Source organism: Phyllostomus hastatus, unplaced genomic scaffold, assembly GCF_019186645.2.
Source record: "Phyllostomus hastatus isolate PE091 unplaced genomic scaffold, TTU_PhHast_1.1 phas_contig_29, whole genome shotgun sequence".
Lineage (NCBI taxonomy): Eukaryota > Metazoa > Chordata > Mammalia > Chiroptera > Phyllostomidae > Phyllostomus > Phyllostomus hastatus.
Genome location: NW_025333835.1, coordinates 42,338,331 through 42,361,557, shown reverse-complemented (window position 1 = coordinate 42,361,557; position 23,227 = coordinate 42,338,331). Strand labels below are relative to the sequence as shown.

The 23,227-nt window shown below is 61.7% G+C and overlaps 1 protein-coding gene across 1 annotated transcript in view; it reads left to right on the top strand.

Annotated features, from left to right (window-relative positions):
• ATP7B (ATPase copper transporting beta) overlaps nt 1-22,946 on the top strand; it is a 52,427-nt gene extending 29,481 nt beyond the window's left edge. The window contains exons 5-22 of the mRNA XM_045839247.1: nt 1,355-1,518; nt 3,956-4,117; nt 6,075-6,151; nt 7,630-7,804; nt 8,849-9,082; nt 9,720-9,811; nt 10,535-10,662; nt 10,769-10,923; nt 11,138-11,272; nt 13,246-13,440; nt 15,082-15,264; nt 15,458-15,623; nt 16,778-16,921; nt 18,043-18,185; nt 19,676-19,879; nt 19,963-20,080; nt 21,193-21,295; nt 22,357-22,946. Coding sequence (XP_045695203.1) covers nt 1,355-1,518; nt 3,956-4,117; nt 6,075-6,151; nt 7,630-7,804; nt 8,849-9,082; nt 9,720-9,811; nt 10,535-10,662; nt 10,769-10,923; nt 11,138-11,272; nt 13,246-13,440; nt 15,082-15,264; nt 15,458-15,623; nt 16,778-16,921; nt 18,043-18,185; nt 19,676-19,879; nt 19,963-20,080; nt 21,193-21,295; nt 22,357-22,630 — 2,852 coding nt within the window. The 3' untranslated portion in view covers nt 22,631-22,946. The remainder of the gene's footprint in view (nt 1-1,354; nt 1,519-3,955; nt 4,118-6,074; nt 6,152-7,629; nt 7,805-8,848; nt 9,083-9,719; nt 9,812-10,534; nt 10,663-10,768; nt 10,924-11,137; nt 11,273-13,245; nt 13,441-15,081; nt 15,265-15,457; nt 15,624-16,777; nt 16,922-18,042; nt 18,186-19,675; nt 19,880-19,962; nt 20,081-21,192; nt 21,296-22,356) is intronic.
• The last annotated feature ends 281 nt before the right edge of the window (nt 22,947-23,227 follow it).

The following is a 23,227-nucleotide window of genomic DNA, read 5'->3' as shown; positions in this document are numbered from 1 at the left end:
GCCTGGGCCTGGCGAAGTCTCCTGTCCCAAACCGCATTTCCAGTGCTCTCTTAAACCTGCACGTGCAGCAAAAAATCCCGTCTCGACTTTTTGTTCGGAAAGTATTTTAACCACGACCCTCCTCTGCCACCATAGTTAGGGAACTTTTTCCTCGCGCCTGGGGACTTCAGGCGTCCCTCCAGCCTGCCTCCCTGGCTCCAGGAGCCAGCCCTGGGCTAGGATGGCACTTCTCCCGCCTCTCTTCCGCCTCCCGGGGCCTTAGAATGACCACGCTCACGGTGAGGCGTTCTGGGGCTCCCCTTTGTCACCCACGGACTGGCCGCCCGGAAAAGCGACCCGTCCCTCAGTGCCTGGGTGCTGTCCCTGACCCGCATCCCTCGTTTTCGTCCCGTGTGGCGTTTTTCTAGAGCACATCATGGCTTTCATCCATTTGAATGAACCGTGCGCCGCCCCCCCCAACCCCTTAAACTAACACAAAGGTGTTGACCAGAGAGTCAGTGGGGTTTCTTTTTCACTTCTGAATGTGATCAAACACAGGAAAACAGGGCGGAAGACCATGTTGCAAGTTATTTTTCTTTATCTGAAAGTGACTGGAGAGAAAGTATTGTACAGGGTCCGGCACAAGTAACGCCCTTCCCCCCCCCTTTTTTTTTTTGTTACAAAATCTTTTATTACAAAGTCATAGGCATGTGATTCTGTAACAGAACAACATCACACTCAAGCACACCATCGGACAGCTTAGGTGACATGTTCAAATTAAACCTATAAATCATTACACATGTATTATTACCCTACCGACCACACTCAAAGCAGGCGTTAACTTCCGCTGGGCCCTGTATACCTGTTACATAGCAGCGGTTGCTAGCCGCAGGCTGGGCCCCTTGCTTTGAGGTGCATGCGCCCACCCATGTCTTCTAGAGTCTGACCCAAAGGGGGTCCCCGGGCCAGCAGTGCCTGCATTGCCTGGGAGCTGGGCTGACCGGCAGAACCTCGGACACGCCCCCAGACCGCTGAACCAGTCTGCTGTTCAATAAGGCCCCTGCGTGGTTCGTGTGCCCACTAAAGCATGAGAAGCATTGTTCTAGAACACGGTTTACACGCGTGGCCGTACATTAGACTCGCCTTCGGAGCTTCAGAGAAAGATACCTGGTACCCCCTGAACACTCTGACTCATCGGGTCTGGGCCGGGCCAGCGCGGTGGTGGTTCAGAGCCCCCTCAGGCGACCCTCATGTGCAGCCGAGTTTGAGAGCCACTGTTCCAAAGACCTTGGGGCAGATGTGGGGTTTTTGCTGGGCTGCGTTGACCACCTGGGGACCTCACTGGAGGGTCACAGCTGTAGCTTGGTGGTTTCAGGTATTCTCTCCGTGTTGGTGGCCTTGATGGCCGGAAAGGCAGAGGTCAAGTACGACCCGGAGGTCATCCAGCCCCTGGAGATAGCTGGGCTCATCGAGGACTTGGGCTTTGAGGCGGCCGTGCTGGAGGACTACAAAGGCTCCGACGGCGACATTGAGCTCCTGGTGAGTGCGTCCCCCGGCCGGGGGCTGGGGCTGGGGCTGGGGCTGGGGCCGTGGGCTGCGCCCCATCTGCGGCCCCCCTCTGCATCTGTCCTGTGCGCTGCTGCCGTTGGGCGTTTTTGTTTGCTGGTGAGGCCCACGAGGGCCGGTTCGTTTTGCAAAGGGATGTCCGTCCTGTCAGAGGGTCACAGGGGTGAGCCCCACTGGGCACGTTCAGGTACGAGGAGGTGGAGGTGGCGGGGGCATCGGAGGAAGATGAGCCTTGTTCGACTGTCCTGAGCTGGTGGTTCGAGGGAGCAGGGTGTGAGCACGCCCCACAAAGCCTGCGTGGAGGGAAGCTGGAGTGTTGGTCGGTGGTGTCTCCAGGCGGGCGGCGGTGCGCCAGCAGGTCGGCCAGCTCGGATGGGGAGGGCTTGTACGTGGGCAGGGGGCATCTGGGAGGGGCCGCAGCTGCTCTACGGCGCGCAGTCTGTGGTGAGCACCAAGGGTAGCCGCTGCTCCCTGTGCGGGCGGGGTGGCAGGGGTGGGGGCAGCGCGGGGCGGCCTGTCTGTCCCTTGTCACCAGCTGCACGTGAACGAATCGCTGAAAACAGCAGGCACGTCTAGTATTTAGAATGTGCTGTGTTTACAAGCACTTAGGTCTACAAAGCTTGTTTTGCGTAAATAAAGCAGACGCAGGGGAGAAACCCACAGAAATTGAGGAATGTTGTTTTACTGAGGTGAGGGGTCTTTTACTTCCTTCCTGTGTCTGTCGCTGCCGTGGTAAGTGCGTGTTTGAGGAGAAAGAACCTCGGACTCGGGTGGCACTTGGACCTGCCGACAGGCAGTGTCTCCGGGGAACCAAGCTCCGCTGTGGGTGGGCCTCCCATGTGTCCCTCTGCAGTCGGCCGCCACTCAGACCCTGCCGGGGGGATCTGAATCGAGGATGTTGTTGGCAGAGGTGAAACTGGAGCACTGTTGTTTGTTTGTTTGTTTGTTTTTGCTGCATTTTTTTCTTTTTTAATTAAGCAGTGTCAGTAGTTGCATTATCGTGTGCTCAGACGCTTGATGTCTGTATTTAATGGTATTCTGGGAAGCATTGGCTGCGGACGCTTGGAAGAGTGGGGTGTCTGGTTGGCTGCCCCACTTTACAGGGGTGGAATGTCCCACGGCTGTTTCCCGGGTCACACAGCGTGGTGTGACAGACTGGCGCCACTCCCCCGGGGCTTGACCTCGGGCTCTCGCGCTGCAGGGGCGTGTCCTCGCCTGCTCCATGACGGTCGCCTGAGGATGCTCTCGGCAGCAGTCTGGGAGTGCAGACCCGGGGCCCAGCTCTGCCGCTCCCTGGCGTGTGATTTGGACAAGCCCCCAAACCTCTCGGGGCTGCGGGTACTGAGGCCTGCTCTGCAGGGTTGGTGTGAGCGGGATGGTGCCTGGCAAGCTGCAAGCGTGTAAAGCACGGTACCTGTCATCACCATACAAGTAAAAGGAGAGCGTACAGGCACCGCTGAAATAGTTGCAGACCTCGTAAACTTCTGCCGCGGGCCCCTGCCGGCCTGTGTCTGGGGTCCCGCGCCAGGGCGCACGCACTCCGATCACAGGTGAGCTCGCCCCTCCTTTCCCCCAGTTCCACACTGGACTCTCTCCTCTCTTCTAGTACTTGATGCTGGGTCCCTGGTGCAGATTCCCAGGGGCAGCTCTAGCCTCGTCCTGGTGCTCAGGACCCTCCCAACTGCCCACCGGGTGCTGGCTTAGCAGCCCTGTCCGGTCGGGTGCCCGGGAGTCTTCACGGGCCCCCAGCCAGAGGGGCGCGCTCCTGCACCTTGCTGCGGTTGGCGGTTGGCGGTTGCCTGGACACGCCACGCCTCTCGTCTTCCCCTGTGCTGCTCCTTACTCTCGCCCGGAAGCACCCTGTCCGCGCTCTGAGACCTCTGCAAATCCCGTCAGCTCGATCGCTCAGTTTCTAAATGCTCCCCTCTGGTCGTGAGGAGCTGCTGACCCATTTGCCCTTGGAGTGAGCAGAGCCCCGCAGCAGTGGGGCCTCGGCCGCAGCCGCAGCCAGGAGGCCAGCAACACCGGAGACCGCAGAGGGTGTTTCGAGAGCCCAGGGGGTGTGGAGAGCTGTGCATCCTGAGCCTTTCGAGGCGGGGAGGGGGCACGCATTGTTATTCTGGAGCTGCTGGAGAGGCGACGGAGACGGAGTGTGGGTGGGTGGCTGCAAGAGCCAACGTCAGGCCTGCGTCGCTGCCGTCTGCTTAGTCAAGTGGCTGCGTCCTGTGCACCGGAGCTGGGGGGCACCCACAGCTTATCTGCTTGAAGCCCCTGGGGGGAGGTTCGGGTTTGGAGGTGGGAGTGCGGGGCCTCGGGGGCCGCTGTGGAAGGAGGACGGGCTCGCAGGCTGTGGCGGCCCGTGCACCCCTGGATCCCGGGTCAGCGGGGTTCCCGTCCTCCTGTGCTGCAGGTCACCGGCATGACCTGCGCTTCCTGCGTTCACAACATAGAGTCCAGACTCAGGAGGACGAAGGGCGTCACCCACGCCTCCGTGGCCCTCGCCACCAGCAAGGCCCACGTGAAGTTCGACCCTGAAATTACCGGTCCGCGGGACATCGTCAGAATTATCGAGGTCAGTCATTTGGCAAATTGTACCCACCTTTAAAAAAAAAGTCACCTAAAATCCCTCGACTTTTCCAGTGGAAGTGAGGGGAATCGTTTAAAATAAACTGAAGTGAAGTGAATAGCAGATACTCTAAGGCGGAGATTCGGAGGATGGGTAAGAAAACATCGGGGAAAAGAGACATCGTCGTTTTAGCTGCAGGTAGTCCTGGGAGACGTCGGTATCACCCCGACACCTGACACAGCACAGGGGTCAGGTTGCCTGCCTGTACTTTTTGGGTGTGACTCGTGTCGGTAGCAGGTCGCCACAGGGCAAAGAAAAGTTGTTGAATCGTCCTGCATGTTGCCGCCTTGCTGGGCCTGCTTCGTGATGGGGCAGCCAGCTGGGTCATTTCTCCCCTGGGGGATCGGCGGGGAGAGCTCGCATGTGCTCCTGCCAGTCCGTTCCCACCCGGTCTGTGCACAGACGCACCGTTTCCTTGTTAAGGTCTGTGTGACACCACACCATGAGTGGGAGAGCACGCATGGGTGTTCTGAATGGGCTGGGACAGTCACAACCAAACAAGATTACCTCTCGGCGACTAACAGAGCAAATGAAGTTGAATGTACTTATGAAGTAGAGCATCTAGTAGCAGGTTTAGTCTTTCATGTTCTCTTTGTCGTGTGTGTGTGTGTGTGTGTGTGTGTGCGCGCGCGCGAGCACACTGCATGCATGAGAGAGACGTCTGTTGCACGGCCCAGCAGAGCTTTTTGGGGGTGCAGATAGCACCGCCACTCCGCACTGCCGGCCGGCACCTCGCACTCAGAGGCAGACGGCCAGCTTCGGTATCAGGCGAGGAGAGGTCCCGAGCGGGGTTGAGTGCTTTGCTCACGGATGCGCAGCTAAAGGTTGCCGGGTTGGCTTTCCAACCCAGCTCTTCCCTTGCCACGCTCGGCGGCCTTTCTGCCTCTGCCGCCCGCAGGTCTGTGCCCTGGCGCTGGTGAGGCTCAGCCGCCAGACCGCTGCACGGAGGAGTGGGCGGAGTCAGGGGCACCCTGCAGGGGGCCCGGTGCCCTTCCCACGCACGGGGTCCGTGCTGGCCTGTGCTGAGCCCGCGGAGTGTGGCGCGGCCCCTCTGCCCTCCCCGGAGGAGCACTGCCAGTGCCTGGCCTCCGTTCTCGTGATTCTGGGGCATCTTTTCCTCATATAACTAGGCCGGCATTAGTCGTAAAAGGGTTTGTCTTGAGACCGTCTTTCTCCCACCATAACTGTAATTTTTGCATAAAATCCCAACGCCAGAGTTTCAAGGCCCCTCTCCATGTTGTGCTGGCTGACTGGACACTTGCTGGCAGCTGTCTCTGTGCCCATCCGTAAAGGATATGAGTGCACACAGTGATCAGATCCCATGAGGCAGAGAGGGCGCCAGAGAGAGGCGGCGGAGGAAATGCTTGCGTGAACCCCGGGAAACGCCACCAGCTCGAGGCACGGTCTCCCTCGGGTCCCCGTGGGAGCCGTGGCGGGCTGGAGGCCAGCGCCCTGGGTCTGGGTCCTCTGATGAGGCTGTGCCCCCGGGCGGGGGGCTGCGCCTCGCTGCCCCTCAGTTTCCTCACGCCCAGTGAAAGCAGCTGCCCACGCTGTGTCTGGGAGCCCGTGACTCAAACATTCTGAGCTTGCAGCTCAACACTGGTCAGCTTTGGGGCGCGCTGCCGTCACCTCCCGGAACCTGCTGCCTGTGTTGACCGGGGTGGGGGGGACACGAGTTGCCGTTGGAAGCCCCCTCCTCGCGGGTGATGCAGCCTCTCCGGGTAGACGGCGCCGACCCTCCGGGGGGTCTGAGTGAAGAGCGGTGGGAGGAAAGCCAGGGCACTCCTCCGAGGCAGTGTAGGTCAACGTTCTGACGTCAAAGGATGTACAGCCCCCTCTGCCACTGCGCACTTTAACCAAGCGCCTCCTCCCTGTTCCCCACCCCTCTCTCTCCAACCACAAGGGACTCGGCTACGGCGCCTCGCTGGCCCAGAGGAGCCCCGGCGCCCGGCACCTGGACCACAGGACGGAAATAAAGCAGTAGGTAGAACAGAGGGGGTCGGCCGATGCTCCTGTCTCCTTCTCCCTGGGCCTGCCCCTGCCCCATCCGTGCTTACCGGGGCCCCTGCTGCTCTGGCGCCCCACGGTGCCGCCCACTCGGGTTGGCCGCCTTCACCCTGGTGACCTTAACCCTCCGGTGCCGCCCACGAGGCCGCTGTGGCGGGAATGCTCTGTGTCCGCACCGCCCAGTGCGGCGGCCACTAGCTGCTGAGGGCTTGAAATGCAGCCAGTGTGACTGAGGGACCGAGTTTTTAACTGCATTTCATTTCATTCGATTGTAGTGTCAACAGCCACCTATGGCCGGTGGCTACCGGACGGGACAGCCCTTAAGCGGGAAGGAAGGGAGCGTGCACTTTTTCCTTGTACGGTGTTTTAAGACTCTGTCTGAGTGGGCTCTAGACTGGGGCCCGAGGGCGAGAGCCGTGGCCAAGAGGAGAGAAAAGGGCCGGGAGGCAGGAGGCCCAAGTGTGTTCATTGTGTTCAGGTGTCCACACGGCCGTGCAGTGAGAGTGCAGCCGCCGTTGTACGCGGCGCTGGGCCAGGGGCAGGGGATGAAGAGAGCGTCCCTGCCTCTGCGGTGCCCGCACCCCGCTGGACAGGAGGGCGAGCACTGGCTCAGGGGAGGGCTGGGCGGCCGGCCAGCAGAGGACGCGCGACCTGCTTCTCGGAGCGCGAGTGGAAGTGTGTCCCGGGCCGAGGGGTGGGGGCGTGGGGTGGGAGCGAGGGTCTTCCGGGGGCCCAGGGGCAGGGCGGCTCCGGGGACTCCTCGGTGGCGCGCCTGCGGCGTAGGAGGGACTGGCAGGAGCGGCGAATGAGAGGCTGGTGAGGGGCTCCTCCTTGGGACCTTGGGTGGCCGCCGGAGGGCGTGGGACCCGAATCTCGCAGGCAGTGGTGTTCAGGCCGAGGTTAAGGTGCGTCACTTTCCCCGGCCACGTGGGTGGCGTGCCGTGGCTGCCGGAGCCAGTGCGAGGCCACAGCTGTCACGTGACGGCCACCCCCTGCCCCCTCCTGTGCACCTCTGGTGTCCCACGGGACAGCTTCCCTGCTCTTTCTGACTCCATTAGAAGTGTAGCCTAAAAAGCAAGCACACGACTAAGTTACTACTAATAAAAGGTTGCTTTTATTTATCTCCTTTTTCGGGGGGGGGGGCTTGTTTAAGATTACATCTCGAAAACAGATCTCGCCACTCCTGTAGGCTGGAGGTGACACGTCAGCCACAGGCAGGCGTGGGCTGGGTCTGGACATCTCAGGAATGTCCTTGCCAGGAAGCGTGGACCTTCAGAGGCTCCCGTGGGTGCCCCAAGTCAGGGAGAGAGACTGCCTTGCGTTGTAGCCCTCGGCGGCCCGTCCCACACACGTGACAGGGGCACGTCTTAAGCCAAGCCCTCAGGAGGGCCCGGCCGTAACCCCAGCAGCAGGCGGCACTGTAACCTGTCGGTGTGGCCCGTGGCTTCCAGGTGGAGGAATTCTTTCCTGTGCAGCCTGCTGTTTGGCGTCCCTGTGATGGGCTTGATGGTCTACATGCTGGTGACCAGCAGGGAGCCCCGCAAGTCCATGGTCCTGCACCACAACATCATCCCGGGACTGTCCGTCCTGAACCTCGTCTTCTTCATCCTGTGCACCTTTGTCCAGGTGCGTGTCGGAAAGGGGCCCCACCTCCACCCTGCGTGCCCGAGCGTGGCCAGCGCGTTGTCGCCGCTTTCCTCACCCGCCCCAGCCGGCTGCGGCCTTTTTCCGTCCTGTGACCAGCAGCCGGGTGACCTCCAACTCAGGGGACGGGAGAGACCTGTGGGTTGCAGGTGGTTGACGCCGCCCTGGCACGGCAGCCACCATGCTGCAAGGGCTGGTGGCCAGGCTTGCTTGTTGTTTCCCTGAACTTGCCTTTGTTGCTAGGAGCGGCGGCTGGATCGCATGGAGCTCATACTTGTCTTTAACATCTTATCCTGAGTGGCAAAGGTGTGCTCCTGAGGAAATAATAATTTAAAAGAGACAGGCCTCATGGGACTTTGGGTCTGAGGGCAGCATTAAGGAACTAACCACATTTCTGTTGGGAAGTGTGGCCTCCGTATATTTTGGAATAAAAAATAAAACTCCTGAGTTAATAATAATGAAAAGTGTACGGCTATCTAGGAGCAAGTCTTTGTAGGCAAGATTTTTTTTTTCTCTATGTTTTTAAAAATTTCGTTTACTTATTTTTAGAGAGGGGAAGGGAAGGAGAAAGAGAGGGTGAGAAACATCAATATGTGGCTGCCTCTTGTGCACCCCCAGCTGTGCACCTGGCCCGCAACCCAGGCCTGTGCCCTGACTGGGGATTGAACCAGCAACCCGTTGGTTCATAGGCCAACATTCAATCCACTGAGCCACACCAGCCAGGACCGCATTTTCTCTTTAATTTGTAATGTAATGCATGTTGGTGGTAAACAATCCGAGCCACGCTGAAGTAGCAATAAGAAAGAGGGAGCTACTCTTCAGCTGCTCGCGCCCCCATTCCTGTGGCCACCAGGAGCCCGAGTCAGGAAATACAGTTCAGAAACGCTGATCACAGGGGTATAAAATACCGTCAAAACCCCGGGTGAGCCCAGGGTGCTCGCCAGCCCCGGGGCCTCCGGGCGTCCGCCGGCTCCCCGAACCGCGGGCCCTGCCCGCCCCAGCTCACCGCCGCCCTCCGCCTTGCAGTTCCTCGGCGGCTGGTACTTCTACGTGCAGGCCTACAGGTCGCTGAGGCACGGGGCGGCCAACATGGACGTGCTCGTCGTGCTGGGCACCAGCGTCGCCTACGTCTACTCGCTGGTCATCCTGGCCGTGGCCCTCGCCGAGGAGGCCGAGAGGAGCCCCGTGACGTTCTTCGACACGCCCCCCATGCTGTTCGTGTTCATCGCCCTGGGGCGGTGGCTGGAGCACGTGGCCAAGGTAAGCCAGCACCGCGGGCCCGAAGGCGCCCGAACCCCGTTTAGACTTACTAATGACCCGCGGGCTGGGGAGGGACTTAGGGAAACGCGAGACCTGCCTGTAATTAGGTGCTTCGGCCACTAAGCCGCAAATTGGTCGCTACTTCTGAAATCCCAGCTAATCTGGTAAATTATTCAAACTTTTGTTCAAGTGCACGGGTCTTGGCAAGAGCCCTGGGTTTCGGGTCAGAGGTCGCGCCGTCTCTGAGTTCCCACGCGGTGTACGGCTTCTCAGCCCAGAAGGGCACAGCACCACCGTAGGGCCGTGCCACTTGGGGCGCCTCGCACGGCGCTCAGCGTGTTACCTTGTCTTGGGAACGAGGGGGCTCTGGCCCTGGAAGACAGGGAGGGCATCGAACCTGAAATAATCTGTCGGTGGGTGGATTGGTGTTGTTGTTTTTTTCCCTTTCAGTGTGAAACGTAGTTGGTTGAACTAAGTGGCATTGGCGCATGCAGTGTGGCGAGGACCTGACTGCGTGTCGCCGGGCAGTGCGTCCCACTGCGTGGGCAAGCCCTTTGGTGCGCTGCGTCAGGGGCAGCCATTCCCTGCAGGCGTCAGTTCTCGGGAGCTCTCGTTTTACACTCTGGTTATTTCTCAGAGCAAAACCTCAGAAGCCCTGGCCAAACTCATGTCTCTCCAAGCCACGGAGGCCACCGTGGTGACCCTCGGCGAGGACAACTTAATCATCAGGTGGGTTGCTTCCGCCCAGAGTCCTCGGTGGAGCCTCACCTTGGCTCAGTGTCTGTCGGTCTGGGTGACGCGCAGCGAACACCCGTCGTGCACGTGACGCCGCAGGAGACCTCGTGAAGGCGGGCGAAGGCGCACACAGGGAGGGCCCTCCTGCAGTGCAGTGACTGCACCGGGTGTTTAAACGCCCAGAGACAAGCCCAAGTTCACAGCAGGTGTGCATGCCGGGTGTAGTGAGAGGCACTGGGCTGCAGGGGAGGAAGGCCTGCACTGGCCAGGGTCAGGGCCAGCTTCGAGGGGACATGGGTGAGAGCCGGGCCTCCCCGAGAGATGGGGGTGCAGACAGGCTGGGAGAGACGGGTTTCAAGTCTGCCAAGGATACGAAAAGAAGTGCCAGTGTTTTTCTCCTTCACAAAGTTAGCTCATATTAAAAATAATGATTATTTTTATTGTTGCTGGGACTTACGTGGCATTTACTATTTGCTGTCTCTATGTGCTTAACCAAACAAAAAAAAAACTTGTGAAGAAGGGACTGCTAGCAGTGCCCTTATTTTAAAGGTGAGGAAAGCAAACTCTTCGCCCTGCTGCTTGGGGGTGACAGGTCTGAGCTCCCGCGGTCAGGGCTGCGTCTGCCTTGCTCACACTGCGAGCCCAGCACCCGGTGGGCACCGGGAGGGCGAGCCCCAGCCAGCGGCTGTGCGCGTGACCGGGGGCTGTCTGTTGCAGGGAGGAGCAGGTGCCCGTGGAGCTGGTGCAGCGGGGCGATGTCGTCAAGGTTGTCCCCGGGGGCAAGTTCCCCGTAGACGGGAAGGTCCTGGAAGGCAACACCATGGCCGATGAGTCCCTCATCACGGGTCAGTGGGCTGTTTCGCACTCCCTTCGGTCGGGTGCCGGTGGCACCCTTGCCGGGTCTCCCGAATGGGGCTCTGTGCCTACCGCGGCCGCGCTCTCCCCCTGCAGGCGAGGCCATGCCCGTCACCAAGAAGCCGGGCAGCACGGTGATCGCCGGGTCCATGAATGCGCACGGCTCCGTGCTGGTCAGCGCCACCCACGTGGGCGGCAACACCACCCTGGCTCAGATCGTGAAGCTGGTGGAGGAGGCTCAGATGTCGAAGGTACGGGAAGAACACAAGAAGCAGAATCGCTCCTGCTTCCTCCCTGCAGAAGTCGCCCAGGGGTCCCACCGAGGCAGGCAGCCGCCGGGCGGGCGGGCGGGCGGGCGGAGAGTTGGTGCGGGAGCGAGGACCCCGGCCTCGTGCGTTCCCGCGGGTGCGGTGGGTGTCGTCAAGGGCCGCCCTTGACCGCGGCCTCGGCGTTTCGTACTCGCAGGCGCCCATCCAGCAGCTGGCCGACCGGTTCAGCGGCTATTTCGTCCCGTTCGTCGTCGTCATTTCCACGCTGACGTTGGTGGTGTGGGTTGTGATCGGTTTTGTCGATTTCGGCGTCGTTCAGAAATACTTCCCCGTAAGTTGAGCGCCGCCAGGGCCGCGTGGTGGTCGGGTTTCAGAGGATCAGTTGCCGTTCGCTCCGCCCTTTCACGCCTCCGAGTCGTCGAGCTTCAGCCCCGCACTGCGGTTTGTGGGCTGCTGTGCGCGCTGGCAGCAGACTTCTGGGGGGGGGGGACAGTCACTTCGCTTCCGGGGGTTTTACTGAAGGTGGCCTGCGTGTCCTCGTTCGGTAATTCCACAGACTTGGCTCTCAACTGCGATGCCTAAAGCAGCCACCCCAGGCGGCACTGTCCGTCTGGGGAGGTACGGAGCACACGCCACGAAGAGACCGGTCGCTTCAGGGTTTGATGGCATGATAATACCACTTCACACATTTTAAGAAAATTACGTGTATTTTTGCTGTCCGTGTCCATAAGGATCACTTTTAACCGTGCAGCTTCCCACGCAAACGCTCGTAGCTTTTTAGTGAATATTTATTTATTGCGCATTATCTGTGAGGCAAATGGACGGTGCATTTTTGAGTTTACAAAGTGGAAGAAGAACGCTATCTTAAGAAATGCAGTTTTTTCAAACTTACAAAGGGCGGAAAATAAAAAAAAAACCTTTCCTGCTTCAGACATCCATAAAAGTCAGTGATTCACCGTGGGAGTGATTCTGTCACGCCAGCGGCACTTGGCCACATTTGGAGACACGACCGTTGTCGTGACTGAGGAGGGGAGGCCACTGGCACCCAGTGGGGGCACCCAGTGGGTATCCCCAGTGGGTGCGGCTCACACTCTGCCGTGTGCCAGGCAGACCCCACAATGAAGAATGACCCGGCCCCAAGTACCAGTAGTGCTGAGGCCGAGAAAGCTTGGTACTCGGGAAAAGCTGATGGCCCACTGAGGGTAGATTTGATAACTGCCTAGCGAGTAGAGCAGTGTTGACCCTATTTTTAGAAACATCTCACATTTAGCCCAGTGTGATGTGTACTTTATCCTGAAGCCTTAGAATAAGAAACTGCAACTATTGAATGGATATTTTTTTTTAAATATTTTTATCTGTAATTAAAGACATCATATTTTGGGGGTACATGCCATTCACAGAGATGTCATTTTCTCCCTCAAAGTTCCCATCTTGAAATGAAAAGTGCCCAAGCCGTACACGTTGACATTTGAGGGGAACTCAGTGCTTTTAGGGGTCACCTCTGACTGGATTCCTAGAGCTCGCCCCTGGCCGCCTAAAGCTTCGCTCTCGGGGAGTGCCGCGCATCTGCCCGTGGCGGTGGGGGGACCCGGCCCCGACCAGGCCGGGACGTGTGGCTTCCTGCTGTTCCCTGCCTTTCCGTCTTACTCTGGCTTCTTCTGTTTTGTCTGCATTCTCAGCGAGGATGCTGGCCAACGAGGTACTGCATGTTCCTTTAAGATACTGTCGTCGCCTTGCTGCCTGCTTGTAGGGACAAGACTCAGGTCACTTCTAGAAGTCCACTCAGTCCTGTCAGAATGACAGCTGTTGTTCTGATAAGAAGTACCATTTAAAAACACACACACACACACACACACATCGTTTTTACCTCTAAGAATTGCATTGTGTCTTAAGACAACATGTTCATCTACCTAAATCCAACTGTTTCTATGAAAATTAAATGGTCCTTTAGTTATATATCTTATTTAGAATCCTGCCTTTCACAGTCAAAGAAGAAAGGGGAGATGGAAGCTAAGGAGGTTGTGTTCTGTGTCCTTGATTTAGAAAACATGCTTTTTATTGTAATTTATTGTAATTGTGAATATAGTGTCTCCTGATTATATTCCAGAGGCCCTAGCCATTTAAAAAATACACCAGGATGACTCAAAATATCAGAATGCAAATAGTAACCCCTGTAAATGCCATCATGCTTGGGAAGGAGACCCATGCTTTGTTTTGGGGGATTTACAGAGAAAACAGCAACGATTCAGGCCTCCGTGTGGTTTTGCACTTGACTCTCCGCCCGCCTCTCTCTCCTCTCCACAGACCCCCACCAGGCACACCTCCCGGGCTGAGATGGCCATCCGGTTTGCCTTCCAGACGTCCATCACCGTGCTGTGCATCGCCTGCCCCTGCTCGCTGGGCTTGGCCACGCCCACGGCGGTCATGGTGGGCACCGGCGTGGCCGCCCAGAACGGCATCCTCATCAAGGGCGGCCAGCCCCTGGAGATGGCCCACAAGGTGGGCCCCGACCCTCGGGGTCTTGGCTGGGCCGATTCTGCAGCTGTTTCCTGCACGATTCTCTTAGCTTAGAGGACTGGTGACCGTAGTGTCGGTGTGGCTTTCACGGGGAGAGAGACACCGGAGAGAGGCCGGGGGGCTGGCACTGTCCACTGAGTGAACGGGAAGCCAGGGCTGAGGGACCACAGCCGCCGCAGCCTCCAGTAACTGTGGCAGGAGTGACACTTCGTGAGCGGCAGCTGATTCAACCTGCCAACAGCTCTGAGGGGTGCTCGCTGTGCCCATTCTCCAGACGAGGGAAGTGCAGCGGGAGGGGCCGGGCTCCTCGCCCAGAGCCCTGCACTGTGAGCGGCAGAGCCGGGGTCCATGCCCCCAGGGCAGTGCTGACTCGGCAGCGGTGTGGTCAGCGCAGGGGCCCTGTGACCGTGGGGAGCGGAGTGACGGGCCTCGGTCCATGGGAACCTTCCTTTGGCCGCGTGTGCCCGTCCTTAGCCTCCCGCTGACGTGGTCAGTATTAGCTGAGCGTTTACTACGTGCGGGTCCTGCGCTGGCCCCATCACGGTTCTAAACGATCCCAGACGCAGACAAGCAGGTGTGCAGCGAGTGAGCAGACGGCAGGGCGCGAGGCCAGCAGGGCAGTGTGATGGGGGCCACGGTTACCTGCTGAGTGATAAGTGAGGAACTGAAGGAAAGGCATTGGGAGACACCGATAGGAGGTCAGGCTGCCGAGGGGAGAAGGGAGGCAGAGGGGCCGTGAAGGGCCTGGGGGGTTATTAAAGGACTCGGAAGAACGGCAGGGAGCCGTGGAGGGGTCCGTGTCACGTGGCTCGATTACCTGTTGGGAAGACCTGGCTGCAGGCGGAGGAGGGGCCGACGGGAGGCAGGACCGGCTGGGGGACGACCAGGGGCCAGCGCTGCAGGGGCCAGTGCTCAGCAGCAAGAACAGAGCAGGAGCTGGAGCTGCTGTTTGCTGAATGAGGACAGCCGTGCTGGAGGGTCGCAGTCTGAACACGGCCAGCAGACGGCCTTCCCTGGGGTCACCGGAGTCCAGGGGTCGGTGGGCTCTGGCTGTAGAGACGCAGGTTCCACTGCGGCTGCTGCTGACTTGCTGAGCCCGCCCGTGGGGACCCGTGCAGAGCTGCCATTGACCGAGTGGGATGGGCCCAAAGCCTGGCCCCAGCCTTGAACTTGCCATGCAGGAGCTTTATTCCCCACAGGCCTGTGCACGTGCACAGGCCAGAGAAAGCCGCGGTTGTCCTCGCAGACGGTGGGAGACCGGGAGTCAGGCCGACCCCCAGAGCCCTGGCTCCCGACCTGAGCCGAGGACAAGGCCGCCGGTGTTTCTGTTTCTGTCCAGGAGACGGCGGCGTGCCGTCTTCTGTCGGTGCACCTGCGGGGGTTTCTGGCTCAGCACGGTTGAGGTCCAGCCACGGGGTGGGTTTTTGGGCCAGGCAGAGAGGAGACCTGCTTCCTCAGGGGGTTGGTTGAGCCCTGGGGCAGGCTGCAGTCGGTCAGGTCCGGGGGCAGGAAGGAGGGCCGCCTGCTTGCGGGCACGCGAGTGAAGCCGTGTCTCCGGGCCGCGTGCACCCCGGGTCCCTTCCGCCTGCACTGGCAGCAGCCAGCCTGTGCTTGTCCTGGCAGATAAAGACCGTGATGTTCGACAAGACCGGCACCATCACCCACGGGGCCCCCAGGGTCATGCGGGTCCTGCTGCTCGTGGACCCGGCCACGCTGCCGCTCAGGAAGCTCCTCGCCGTGGTGGGGACTGCGGAGGCCTGCAGCGAGCACCCCTTGGGGGTGGCCGTCACCAAGTACTGCAAAGAGGTGCGTAGACCCTGGCGGCACTGCCCCCCCCAGCTCCTCCCCCACCACCTCCCCCCACGGCTCCTTCCTCCTCACAGGCTTCCGTCCCAGCTGCCTGCGGGGAGGCCTTGGCTCCGGGGCCGGGACACCCCAGCCTCAGGTCCCTGTCCTGCCTCCCCCTCACCTCCCCTCGCCCTGCTCCCTTCCTGCACAGGAACTCAAAACAGAGGCCTTGGGATACTGCACGGACTTCCAGGCTGTGCCAGGCTGTGGCATTGGCTGCAAAGTCAGCAACGTGGAAGGCATCCTGGCCCACGGCGAGCGCCTGAACGAACGGGCCCCTCACCTGAATGGGGTTGGCAGCGTCCCTGCGGAAACAGGTATCCCTGGCCTTTGTCTCCTCCGCCGCTCAGCCTGCCAGGCTGGGTCAGGTGGCAGCGTGCCAAGCCACAGAGCGCGCCGTGCCAGGCACGCCACCTGCTTCCCCTGCTGCACCTGCTCGCCGCCCTCCGCAGGGAAGCGTGCAGCTTCTCCCGTGTTCCGTGTGGCTCGGAATCTGGATGCTGACCCGTGGCAGACAGAGGTTGTGCACTGGGCACATCTGTGGAGCACCACTCCTAATTTGAGCCTCCTGGTTCTTATCCTGAGTTAGCCTTGCTGCTCGCGAGCTACCCAGCAGACACGTGGGGATTCCACTGTGCTCTTCCCGGGCAGGACACCGGCCGCGTGGTAGAACTCGGGTGGGAAGGTGGACCTCCAGAGCTGGCCGAAGTCAGGGGAAGCCGATGGGAATGGTCCGTCCATGCGAAGAAGGGGCACTGCTTGGAGCGACAGCTGTTTTTGAAAACGGCCTGACTCATTCTCAGGATAGCCTGGTAGCCCTGGGCGTCAGGGTGTGGAAACACCCCACCCCCCAAACCAAAGCCTGTGCCTGGTGTTTTCTCTTAAGGATGTCGGTAGTTGACTCTTGCTCTAGACTTTACTATTGGAAGCCATGTACTGCCTCCTAGCAACTTAAATAAAGCCCTAGGTGGACCTTTCTATTTTGTTTGTAAGGACTGGTCCGTGCAGTGACGCTTAAGTTACTGGCCCACGGGCAGTGGCAGGCGAAAGGCTCTCCCGACCTATTAGGAGGCGTAGCTCTGAAAGATCTCGCAGAGGTGGGCAGACTGGGGGCTGGGCCATCTCTGCCAAGCAGCGAGGGGCCTAGTGAGCACTCGCCTGCGGTGCTGGAGGGACCCAAATGACCTGAAAGGGGACCAGCAGGTCCCCCGGAGGGAAAGGAGGACACCACGTAATGTCAGATGTGTTCCTGCCGTTTTCACACGTGGAGCGTGTGTGGCCTGTGACGCCCGTCTTACTCACGCCCACGTGTCCTGCACGCGGTCCTGCAGGGGGTGTTGAGCGGCGCTCGCTGGGCTCAGGCCTCAGACCGGTAGGGGGCGCTGCCGCCGCGAACAGGGCTCTGCGGGTTCTAGTGCGCTCTCACCGCGGACGCGTGCTCGCCGCGCTGACCACCGACCCTTTCCGCCAGACGCCGCCCCCCGGACCTTCTCCGTGCTGATCGGGAACCGAGAGTGGATGAGGCGCAACGGCCTAGCCGTTTCCCGCGACGTCCGTGACTCGATGACGGACCACGAGAACAAGGGCCACACGGCCATCCTGGTGGCCATCGACGGTATCCCGGCGCTCGCGCCCGCCCCCTGCGCGCGGAAGTGAAGCGGCTTGGGGATGGCAGGCAAAGATGGGTTCTGCCCCTTTAAAAAAAAATAGCCCTTGCTCTCCATCGATTCTAGTCCTGCTTGGGCAGAGGGGCCTTGCCGCCCTCCTCCCGTCACCCTCACCCGAGTGAGGCCTTTCCTGCACCCCCTCCCCGGCGGCCTCATCCTGGAGCTGCTCCGCGTGGGCGGCGGCTCCTCGCTGCTGGAAGTCTGCCCTCCCCTGGCCGTGGGCGGCCCAAACAGGTCACAGAGTGGGAGGTCGGCCTGCCTGCCCGCCCCCACGAGGTCCGGCAGCTGGCCTCCGAGCCTCTTAAAATCGCATGTAGACTCCGTGCCCAGGCGTGTCTGGGGCTGTAGGTCCCAGAGACATTTCAGCCTGCCTTCGCTGGTGTTAGTTTGTGCTCACAGAAGTAAAACTGTTGCAGATAGGAGATAACTCATGTTGCCGTCTTACGACTGGACTGCTCCAGCCAAATTTGTCCTCTTCCCATTCTCCTTTTTTTCCTTCTTCCACCCCCCCGCCAGCCCGCCTCCTAGGTCCTTGTGAACCCACAGTGCCATGGGCTCATCAGAGCAGGGCTGCCCAGCTCAAGGGGCGGGCCCCCTGCCGTATCCCCCTCACCCTCGCTCTGCCCCCACCGCACCTGCTCAGCATCTAAAAGATTCACTCAAAAAAATTCTGTGCAAGTGTTTTTTTGTCATAAGAGAAAAAAAGAAAGTACTAGTTTTCTCGCTTCCTAAGTAGCATTTGTTGTATTGTAATGGCGAACGTGTATTGAGTTACGAGCCACACGCTCTGCAGAGGACTGGGTGTGCCCGGCAGAGCATCTGGGACGTTCTGAGCGCTGGAAGGAAGAAACTGGAGTCACGCGTTACGTGCCCCTCAGAGAGCCCCGCTGACACCCTGACAGTCTGTCTTCCCAGGCTCCTGGGTGCGCCTGTCAGTGTGTGTGGGTTTTACAGAGCAGCATCTAACCACGCTGCGTTCTGTCCATTGGGCGTTTCGGGTTTCGCGTGTGACGCGGCGTGGCGGGGGCCGGGGCCCTGCCGCGGCGCCCTCACTGCGCTGTCCCCGCAGGGCTGCTCTGTGGGATGATCGCCATCGCAGACACCGTCAAGCCGGAGGCCGCCCTGGCCGTGCACACCCTGAAGAGCATGGGCGTGGACGTGGTCCTGATCACGGGGGACAACCGCAAGACAGCCCGGGCCATCGCCGCCCAGGTACGGGCCGGGCCCTCTCCCTTCCCCCCTCCCCCACGCCCGAGTGGGTCTGGGCTCATGGAAGCGGTCGGAGAGGACGAGAAACGCCTGGGGGTCAGCGCTCAGCTCTGTGTCCGGGCTCCCCCGGCTGCCTGCCTCTCCCACCACGAAGCATCTGCCCGCCCCACCCTGGGGGTCACGGAGCCGCCACGGCCGGGGCCCCCCACTGTGGGCCAGGGCGCGGTCATTCACGCAGGACCGCCTGCAGCCCTGGAGAGGCAGCCTCCCCTCCCGTTCCCAGTCTCCCTGATGAACAAAACAGAACCCTGGCTCCCGGGGTGGGGGTGGGGGGGTAAACAAACAGCTCTGGAGCCTGTACTACGTCGCAGGCACGTTTTGCTCGCTCCCGCTTCCCAGCCGCGGGCGCCAGGTGCCCGGCGGACCCGAGGCAGCCGGGGCTCTGGAGTTTGGGCCGCGAGGACAGCGCTGCAGTGCGCTGGCACGGCCTAGCCCGAGGGGCTGGGGTGCGGGGCTCAAGTGCAAGTTCCCAAAAAGCATCTACGCCCCTCCTCCCGAAACGTGCGTCAGCTTGCACGCTTTTGGGAACGAGCTGCTCCCTGTGAGGGGGGCCAGCAGCGCCCTCTTCGCGGGGCACTCGGTGCTAACTAACGGTGGATGTGCTGAGTCACTCCCCTTCCCGGTGAAAACTCGTTCGTCCACCCCGACGCACTTACTAAGTGCCGCCCATGTGACCACAGACTCCAGAGGGCCATGAGGAGGGTGCCTGCCCTGAAGGAGCACGCGGCCCCTTGGGGAGGGTGGCCCAGTGACCGACTCTGCATTGAGCACCCAGTGCTTCCGCGGAAGAGCACACAGGGCACACGGGAGCTGCCGGGAGCAGGCATCAGTGGACAGGGCCCGGGGTGGGGGGGCCTTGGCAGGGGAGGGCGTGCTTGATCAGGAGCGGTCTGAGGAGGAGGAGGGGGCAGGCGCTGGGGGAGGCAAGCTGACCTTTCCGGAGGGAACGGGCAGCTGAGTCGCTGTGCGCTGGAGAGCGCAGGGAGCTGCGTGGTGTGGAGCTCGGCGTGTGCCCGCCGGGCCCGCGGGGCCGGGCGCTGGAGACAGACAGAGATCTAAGAGGGGCCTGGGGAGCAGACCGAGGGGTTGAGATGTCCCAAGGACACGGGGGTCCCCTGGAGGACTCGAAGCAGGAGAGTAAATGACCAGAGGGTTAGGGTTTGGGAGACACTGGGCAGCATGTGGAGAGGGCAGTTGGGAGGCCAGGCGAGGGCCCCAGAGCACTGGCCTTGGGATGGGGTTGCGGCTGAACGTGCCACGTGGCCTGGAACCAGAGGGCTTGGTGACTGACCTCATCGCCTGGACCTCGAGGCCGGGGCCGGAGGGGTGGGGCCAGGATGACTCTCGGGTTTCTCGACTGTCCCTGTCCTTTGCCGGCGCCAGCTGGGTTGTCACATACTCACTTCTGGGCTGCTGTTCTCCCTCCCTTTCAGGTTGGCATCAACAAAGTCTTTGCAGAGGTGCTGCCTTCTCACAAGGTGGCCAAGGTCCAGGAGCTGCAGAAGGAAGGGAGGAAAGTGGCCATGGTGGGGGACGGGATCAACGACTCCCCGGCCCTGGCCCAGGCGGACGTGGGCATCGCCATCGGGACGGGCACGGACGTCGCCATCGAGGCGGCCGACATCGTGCTCATCCGGGTGAGCTCGCCGGCCGATCCCCTCCTCCCCCGGGTGCGGGCCGCGGGGCACAGCCGGGACTCAGCGCCGCTCCTCCCCTGCAGAGTGACCTGCTCGACGTGGTGGCCGGCATTCGCCTGTCCAAGAGGACAGTCTGGAGGATACGGCTCAACCTGGTGCTGGCGCTGATCTATAACCTGGTGGGGGTCCCCATCGCGGCAGGTAAGCGGGCTCTGCCGGCCTGGTGCCCGCCACCCGCACCTGGTGAGCAGCCCACCTCACTGGCTGGTCCGCCAGAGCCTTTTAGAAAGAGTTGGTTTCGTTACGTTCTGTGCTCGCTGAGTCTCGGAAGGTCACTGCGCAGCTGCAGAGGCCGCCCAGACCTGCGTTCACTCTGGGCCCCTCTGCAGAGCTGCCTGAGGGGCTTGCTTGACTGTTTGCTCACGGTGGCCCTGTTTTCTGAGCCACCGGTTACACATACGGTCTGGAAAACAGTCATCGCTAACAGTACGGGGCCCCTGCTGCACGCTGGGCGCCCTGACTGGTGTTTTAGAGCCTCACCCTGAAAATTCACCCCTCCTTAGACTGACCTCTCTCAGAAACGATCACGGAGAGACCTGGGCCTTGTCTGCCTTACGGCTCCTCCCTTCCCCTTTGAATATCGAGTTACCAGATAGGAAAGGGCTCCAGACACTCCTGCAAGGAAAGGCGCCCGCCCGCCTGGGCTGAGCCTGACGTTTTTAAACACGACGCTGCCACCTCCGGTGCCCCGTTGCGCCTGAGCGGTGGAAGGAGCCTCACACAGCCAGGCAGCGTGCCCGCCTTAGCCTCCTGCTCCGTGGGGGAGGCCCCACCCGTGTTCCTGCTGCCCCCCCCACCCCCCCGGGCAGGGCCCCTGCGCCAGTTCCCGCCCTGGAGGCTCTGGCCCTGTCCTGGGGCGGTTTGCTCCCTGCAGCGGAGACCAGCCGTGCAGACCGGGTGCAGCCCCAGCAGTGCGGGGACTCCCACGGTCCCCGTGTGCCCCAGGGCAGCTGGTGGTCACCCCTCTGACCCCTCTGGTCCCCAAGAGCCCCTGCCCCCTGGAGCTTCCCTTGAAACTGGTGATGGCTCCGGTGGACAGGCCCAGGAAGTCCTGGCGGACTTGGGTAGGAGGCCCAAGGCCCCTCAACAGCGCCCCCCACTGCCCAGCTCTGAGACAGCCTGCCCCGTGGACTCATGGGCCTGGGGCAGGGCAGCAGGCCCTGGAGCCTTGCCGAGACCTTCGAGGTGGGCCCTCTCCGCAGAAGAGGTGCTCCCCTGGGGGCCGCAGAGTGAGGGTCGTGCCCCCTCGGCAGGCGTCTTCATGCCCCTGGGCATCGTGCTGCAGCCGTGGATGGGCTCGGCGGCCATGGCGGCGTCCTCTGTGTCTGTGGTCCTGTCGTCGCTGCAGCTGAAGTGGTGAGTCCTCACGCGGCCAGGGCCCTGCCGCCCCGGGCACGGAGCAGGCTGGGGCTGGCGTAGGTGTGTCAGGCTCCTGGTTCGTGCACCTAAGGCAGGGACTGGAGGGAGCGAGTAGAGCCCCGTACATGTTTGTGCAATGATTTATTAGCACCGCGAGCAAATAATGTGTCACTTAACAGCCAGCATGTGCTGGGCTGCTGCAGCTACCCTGCTCGAGGGCTGCTTATGTAAGATCGGTGACGCTGGCTGCAGGGCCGTGCTCTGAGACACGGCCCGCGGGCGACTCCGTCCTTCCCCGAGCGCCACAGGGGCACCTGCACAAAGCCGGGGTCAGCCCTGTGGTGTCATCCGCTGCTCCCAGGTCACACGCCGGCGCACCATGCCACCGCGCAGCCCAGCACGGGCCGATCCAGGCGCCAGGGAGGGCGCGGCCGCCGGGCGACGCGGTCACCGGGAGGTTGCTGCTGCTGGCGTGACGCCGCGTGGCGCTTCACGCAGGCTTGTCTCGCGGACAGAGAGAACACACCCCAACAGAACAGCGAAAGGCGGAGTGGCTCCGTAAACCCCCAGCGTGGCCGTTTGTCACCGTTGCCCGGGGTCGTGCTGCACTCATGTCCACACCAGCCTCGCCACACACACCCACGGGAGGCACGGGTTGGGTTGGGTTGTGTTGTCACAGTGGCCGTGACGTCTGTGGGTGACGGGAATCTCCCGGCTCCACTGTGCTCTTACGGGACCTCCATCGCGCACAGGGGCCCACTGCTGACCGGAGCGCTGCTGTGTGGCCCGTGATGCAGACACGGGACCACTGTGCATTGTCAGGCTCCCTGTTTTTAAGTATAGTTGACTTTTACTCAGTAGTGCTCCCATTTGAGGAAAGGCAGCCGCGGCCTGCTGGGTGCTGGGCGTCTGCATAAACGGGTGTCTAAGCGGGCGGCATCCGCCGGCCCCTGGGCCCGATGCCGTGTGCTGTGGGAAGACCCGGGCGAGAGGCCTTGGCTGGGTGCGGACGCCCGTGTCCGGAATGGTTCAGACGCTCCTGGGTCCTCGCCCCGCAGGTACAGGAAGCTGGACCTGGAGCGGTACGAGGCCCAGGCCCAGGGCCGCCTGAAGCCGCTGACCGCGTCCCAGGTCAGCGTGCACGTGGGCATGGACGACCGGCGGCGGGACTCCCCCAGGGCCGTGCCCTGGGACCAGGTCAGCTACGTCAGCCGCGTGTCGCTGTCCTCCCTGAAGTCCGACAGGCCGCCTCCGCACGGCGCTGCGGCCGAGGACGGCGGGGACAAGTGGTCTCTGCTCCTGAACGCCCGGGACGAGGAGCAGTGCATCTGACCGCGCCGCGGGCGGGTCTGCTGAGGACCTGGCTGGCTGGCTGGCCGGCAGGCAGGGGGCGGAGGGGGATGCAGCCAGCCCTCCCCGCAAACCTCTGCTTCAGCCTCGGGGACGGTTGCCTGGGAAACGAGGAAGCCCTCGCCCGACCAGACTCCGCTGAGCCGGGCCAGGGAACTCTCGGGGGACCTGGGTGCCGTGCTCTTGGGTCCAGCGCCCACGAACATCGCGTCTCTAAGACCAGTTTACCTCACACGTGCCCTGCAGTTTCCGCTGCTTCCATCTCTCTCTCTTCTGTCCTTGACCCTGGGCGGGGGGGGGGGGGCACCCTCACCCTCTTTCAGGGCGGGACTCCCACCCGCGCCGTCCCAGCTGCTGTGCCCAGTGCCGTGCAGGCGTCGGGGCGCCCGCCGGAGGGCTGGTCAGCCTCCCCTCCGGGCCTGGACAGGTCGTTCTTGCTTAGGGGCCGCTTCTCCGTGGGCGCTGGTCCTCCCGCCCCTCAGACAGGCGCTGCCCAGCGGGTGGGAGGGGCTCAGGCCCGAGACGTGAGAAACCCCGCCTCCTGTGGCGTCTGCGCTTGGGCCCCGGCAGCCCGTGGGG